At 42.6% G+C, this 5,041-nt stretch overlaps 2 protein-coding genes across 2 annotated transcripts; one reads left to right on the top strand and one right to left on the bottom strand.

Annotated features, from left to right (window-relative positions):
* Nucleotides 1-341: 341 nt before the first annotated feature.
* LOC128740873 (ATR-interacting protein mus304) lies at nt 342-3,483 on the top strand. Its single transcript, XM_053836445.1, has 6 exons — nt 342-2,231; nt 2,295-2,383; nt 2,454-2,656; nt 2,710-3,006; nt 3,069-3,248; nt 3,308-3,483. The coding sequence occupies exons 1-6, from the start codon at nt 501-503 to the stop codon at nt 3,481-3,483; spliced, it is 2,676 nt and encodes an 891-aa protein (XP_053692420.1). The 5' UTR covers nt 342-500.
* Nucleotides 3,484-3,544: 61 nt separating this feature from the next.
* LOC128741194 (5'-AMP-activated protein kinase subunit beta-1) lies at nt 3,545-5,041 on the bottom strand. The gene is made up of 3 exons (XM_053836813.1): nt 4,410-5,041; nt 4,121-4,351; nt 3,545-4,064 (listed from the first exon to the last, which is right to left on the bottom strand). Exons 1-3 carry the CDS (start codon nt 4,881-4,883, stop codon nt 3,918-3,920), a joined length of 852 nt encoding a protein of 283 aa, XP_053692788.1. The 5' UTR covers nt 4,884-5,041; the 3' UTR covers nt 3,545-3,917.

The raw sequence follows: 5,041 nt of genomic DNA on the forward strand, positions 1-5,041 counted from the left end.
AACAAAAGGGCGAATGTCGCAAATGTAAACAAAACGGGTGAGAGTTATTTTTTGCTGGACCAGCATAGGAAAATCAACCCTCACTCGGTTTGTGCACGCTTGCGACATTCGCCCTTTTGTTAATTCTATCTTCAAATGTAAAAAGGTGGTCCAAACAGACCGGGACTCCCCTACATATGGCATCGTCCATGCATAAACACTCCGCGGGGATCTAACATCTGTCAATACTTGACAAAGGCAAAAGGATCAACAGTCAACAATGAAAAGCGTGCCAAGGCAGAAAACGATTATTGTTTATACATGTTATTTGGAACATTCCACCGGATTTTGTTTAAGATTGTAAACTATTGTTCATAGTTTAGCCGTCTGTACAGTATTTTAGATTATTCAGTGATGTTGAGTTTTGTTCCTAGTTAGCAATGTTTTAAGATCTATGGAAATACAGGTTTTCTGTGTGTATAGTGCGTGCCTTATAAAAAAGGCTTATTGTAATCAACACGATGTCGTCAAAAAGATTCGGAAATTTCCAGTTGAAACAACCCTCTACTTCAAGTAAAAAGCCTCGTTTGGATATTGAAACTATATCCAGCCAACAGTATAACCAGCAAAAGGAAAAACAGACAACACCAACGACGGTTGCGAAATCCTCATCGAAGACTGACGTTCTCTGGGGCGACGAAGATGACGAGTTCATCATTTTGGCATCCCAAGCCGTCGAGGAGGTGGAGCTTTTCCAACAAACGCAGACGGGTGAAGTTACATTCGGTAGATTCGCAACGGGAACCGTTCCGACCAGTACTCCAGCAATGGTCAAAAAAGCCGATTCATGTGAACTGATGCCTCCGCCAGCGGCGATTCCGGGTCCCTCTCGAGTAAACCCGGTTTCCACGGCGGTAATTGATCTGCTTGAGGATGATGACGACGACGTGTTTAGTGAGCAATTCGATGAAAACTACGACAATATAGAAAAACACATCGACGAGTTTTTCAACAACGAGTTCGATGATGTCTTCAACCTAGCCAATCTGCAAAGTAGTGGAAGTGCGGAAAAAATTTCCACGGATCAGCATAATGGGCCAAAGGTGTCTCCGACCAAGAAAGTCTCCCAGGAAGCAGTAAGTGAAGCAATTCAAACAAAAACAAGCTTCAAACCGAAGGAACCTGTTTCTCGAGATGTTGGTCCCAAAAAGGTCTTCAATGGTAGATTACAAACACAACAACAACTGTCGCAGGCCAACCGCGAAGCGCAACAAATGGATCATGCTAAAGATATACAAATCAGATTCCTCAACAACCAATTGGAGATGGCAAGTAAGAAGAGCGAAAAGCTACAGGGTGATTACAATGATGTCTTGGAACGCATACAAATTCGAGATGGAGAGGTTTCTATGTTGCGTTACGAACTTAAAAATATCAAGAGCCAAAATGAACAACTACGTTTAGACAAGATGAAAGAAAGTGAAACTATTAGACAGGAACTGGTTGCAAAAATGAAAAGTTTAGAAAAAGTTATACTCGCTCAAAAAACCGAACTGGACTTTAAAAATGTAGAAATGATGAGTATGCGTACTAAGCGAAAGAGTACTTCCTTGCGCTTGAATAAATCAATCAATAGCGACACACCAGCAACGGAAACTGATTTCATTGTGCACAATCGACGGCTACGGGTCTTTGATGGGGTGACTTCAAAACTTAGGTTCACAATCGATCCAAAAATGTTCGATATATCTGCTGAAAGTATGTCTCAATTGGGTTCCAGCAATGGAATGTCAAAGTTTTCCAAATGCGATGTTAATCTATCTAAATATTTGGGTCAAATGCAAGCCTGGCTATCGATAATGGCTAGTGGCAAAGGACCACTTCCAGACGATACTGTAATCTCCGTTGTCAGTGTAGTCAATCAAGCGGTACATGAAATCTCTCGTTACTGCAATCGACTGCAGTTGGTGCGTGTGAAAGAAGTTCATATGGGCGCAAAAGTGGCCTTCGATTTTCTCTCCAGAAACAGTAAAAAGTATCGTCTGGAAGGCAAAGCGAACATCTGCCAACGCGAACTCCTTTGCGTTAACGAAAAAGCTATCATTCCAAGAAGGTTTCTTGCGGCGCTGGCGTTATTTTGTCAGTTTGTGCCCTCACTGGCTGTGCGATTAATGCAACCTCAGGACACTCTACCGCAGGACCAGAACTGTATTAGTGTGCTCAGTAAATCGTTGAGCCAAATTAGTTATGCCGTAAGTTTTAGTTGTCTTTCGGTTGACGGTTGGATACTAGAGCTTCATTTTTATGTTTTGTAGATCGAACTTTACGACCACATGGGAATGATAGCGGCAACGGCTGCCGTGCTGTGTAGTCTCACTCATCACATGAAACTGTTACAAGACGGGTAAGTTTGCGAAACATAATCTCACCTCATGGGTTTTGCATAAACAAATAAACACGATATTTTTTTCTAGAGGATCAACACTATTGGACTTACTCAAATCAATTGTACATTGTCGACCTGATAGTCCGCTCGTACTAGCTTTTCTGTCGGAAGCTCTCTATAGGATATCATCCTCCGAACAGTCGGTCGATTTGTTAAGTTCCATTTGCTGGCGAAGTAAACCGGAATGTTTCTCACTGAACAGTTCGTTCAAAATGTTTCAGTTTACGAAAGGTTTGTTAAGTTTTACCCGCCTGAAATTCCCACAACTTACAGTTTGCTCGTAGATTCGTGTGTACTTCAGATATATGCCACCTTGTTGGAAACGTCGGTGCCGCAGAATCGAACGATCGACTCAACCGAAACTCATCACTTAGTAGAAAGTACTCGGAATACCGTCTACTTTCTACGCAACTCCCTGGCACGCCCACTTCGATGGATTGACCATTTTCGTCAGCCATTGTTCAGCCGAGATTCGCGACGTAAGCCGACATCCTGTCAGTGCCATATTCGAATCACGAACTCGTTCGTGATTCTATTTCATCAGCTTCTCCGCTGTTGGATGCAGCATCCTATGAGCATCGGTTCGTAACTTTTCGCGTGGACCTTGTTCGGCACTTAATTGTATTCATTGACACTTTTACAGAATTCAACACAATGCTACAGATTACGCAAAATGGCATTTTGTTGTTGTTTGATCTGTTTCAAACCGCATATCGAAGTGAGATTCTATTGGTCGGTGGTCATGCGATACAATGCAGACTTCAAGCCACTTACGACTGGCTGGTGCAGCATCAGAACGATTTCCGCTTCCAATCGGCACACAGTAAGTAGAGGGCTTTTGAACCGAAAACGAGCGTTTTAAATGGACGAAACTATTTACAGAAAAAGCTCTGCGCTTGCTGGATCTTCGGTTATTGATGGATGATCCTCTTAAATCTAGTGATGACGAATCCCATGGGGACGACGATTCCGACAGCCATGGTGCTAGCCAGGAACGGCGATCGATGTATGATGATTTTTGTGTAGATTTTTTCTCCAGTAAAATTGTACAATCGTGAAAAACTGTCTTATGTTATCCGTAAATTCACTCTCCGAAAAAATCCTTTAATTGTCAATTGAAGAAAAACATTTTATTGAAACTATCTCAAATTTGTAGTTATAACTAACATGAGACACATGCGATTACCTACATCTATGTCAGAGCTCACTACACTCTGCGTTATTATATTCGTTATCAACAGTATGCATGTCTCTCACTTTTTATACATAACTAATATTCTGATTCATCATAAAACTTTACCTACATTCTACGAAAATACGTTACATACATACATTCATTTCAAAATGGATCAAACCAATTCGTCTAGCAGTACGACTGTTAGAACCCGCTCAAAAGATACAACAGAATTAAAAAGTTTCCCATTAACTGTAGGTATGGGACAAGACAAGCAAATTGAGGGGATAAAATTATATAGGCAAATCGTTACACTGGTTAGATAGGTTTGTACAATAGCGTGGTAACGTACTTCTTCCGGTAGCGATGGGTTGCACTCAAAACCATCACCCCGTCCTTAATGGAAAGCGCGTACAAGTGGTTCAGCATAACGTGGTTCGGTTCCGGTAGCAGCGTAGGCTCACACTGCAACAATTTTAGATTACAGATTTACATCACAAAAGTCATCAGCCTTCACTCACCGATAGTGGTGTGTCCTTATTTAGAATAACCTGTAGTAAATGTGGTGGAAGAACCGGAGGTCCCGACTCCTTTCCCCATGGCTTGCTCGTCGGTATATCTTGACTGTACTCTTTGGTTTCATCCTTGCCGGTATCTTCACTGTCCTTAGCGAGTGCTTGAAACACTTCAAAGTCGGACTGACGAACAGATACCAAGTTGTTTTTGGTGCCTACATCGTTTTCGATGTTTTTCTTAATTTAAGAATATAAATTAATAAGTTTTAGCATTTTAAACGCTTTCTTTTCTTACCAATCGGGGATCATGCTTCCACTCGCCATCAACGCAAAACTTGTACTGATGATCCCCTTCCGGAAGATCTATAATCGTCACAAAATCACCATGACTCTTGACCATCGGTAAGGCTTTCCACTCGGAGAAGGTGCCACTAATGTACACCTGCTTGCCTCCTCCCTCCCACTTGAAAACAGTCGGCAGAGCCGCCTTCCGATCCTCTTTGCCTTCGTCCTCCGACTGCAGCGCCGAATCCTCCGACACGGTGTTCGAACGTTTGCGGTGCTCACGCAAAAACTCTGGCTCCGGAACGGATTTAGAATAGTACGGCTCGGCTTCCTCCTCGCTACGCTGGAAAACTAACCGATGATTTGGGTCCGGTTTCTTATCGAACACGAAAGCCTGACCGTCCTTGAGTGGAGACCCCGGAATGGGATCGTGCGAGCCTGACTTATGGCGCTCCCGGGGAAGGTTACTACCTGCGTTACCCATGCTCTTCCGATGGACTGATTAACTCACAATGAATTATGCAGCTAAAGGACAACTGATTCTAGCGCAGACTACTCAAAGATCAGGTTTTTTCGCTTAAATATTTACACATAGGTCAATTTTCCTTCTTCGCTCACTCACGGACTACGTAAATTCATTTT

The sequence above is a fragment of the Sabethes cyaneus genome, chromosome 3, assembly GCF_943734655.1.
Source record: "Sabethes cyaneus chromosome 3, idSabCyanKW18_F2, whole genome shotgun sequence".
NCBI lineage: Eukaryota > Metazoa > Arthropoda > Insecta > Diptera > Culicidae > Sabethes > Sabethes cyaneus.

Excerpts from the sequence above, each read along its gene's own strand:
- LOC128740873 (XM_053836445.1), top strand. The coding sequence starts at position 501 with ATGTCGTCAAAAAGATTCGGAAATTTCCAGTTGAAACAACCCTCTACT. Across the intron at positions 2,657-2,709 it reads AATGTTTCAGTTTACGAAAG|ATTCGTGTGTACTTCAGATA; the intron begins GTTTGTTAAGTT and ends GTTTGCTCGTAG. Across the intron at positions 3,007-3,068 it reads GCAGCATCCTATGAGCATCG|AATTCAACACAATGCTACAG; the intron begins GTTCGTAACTTT and ends ACACTTTTACAG.
- LOC128741194 (XM_053836813.1), bottom strand. The coding sequence starts at position 4,883 with ATGGGTAACGCAGGTAGTAACCTTCCCCGGGAGCGCCATAAGTCAGGC. Across the intron at positions 4,352-4,409 it reads GGAAGCATGATCCCCGATTG|AAAAACATCGAAAACGATGT; the intron begins GTAAGAAAAGAA and ends TCTTAAATTAAG. Across the intron at positions 4,065-4,120 it reads ATAAGGACACACCACTATCG|TGTGAGCCTACGCTGCTACC; the intron begins GTGAGTGAAGGC and ends AAATTGTTGCAG.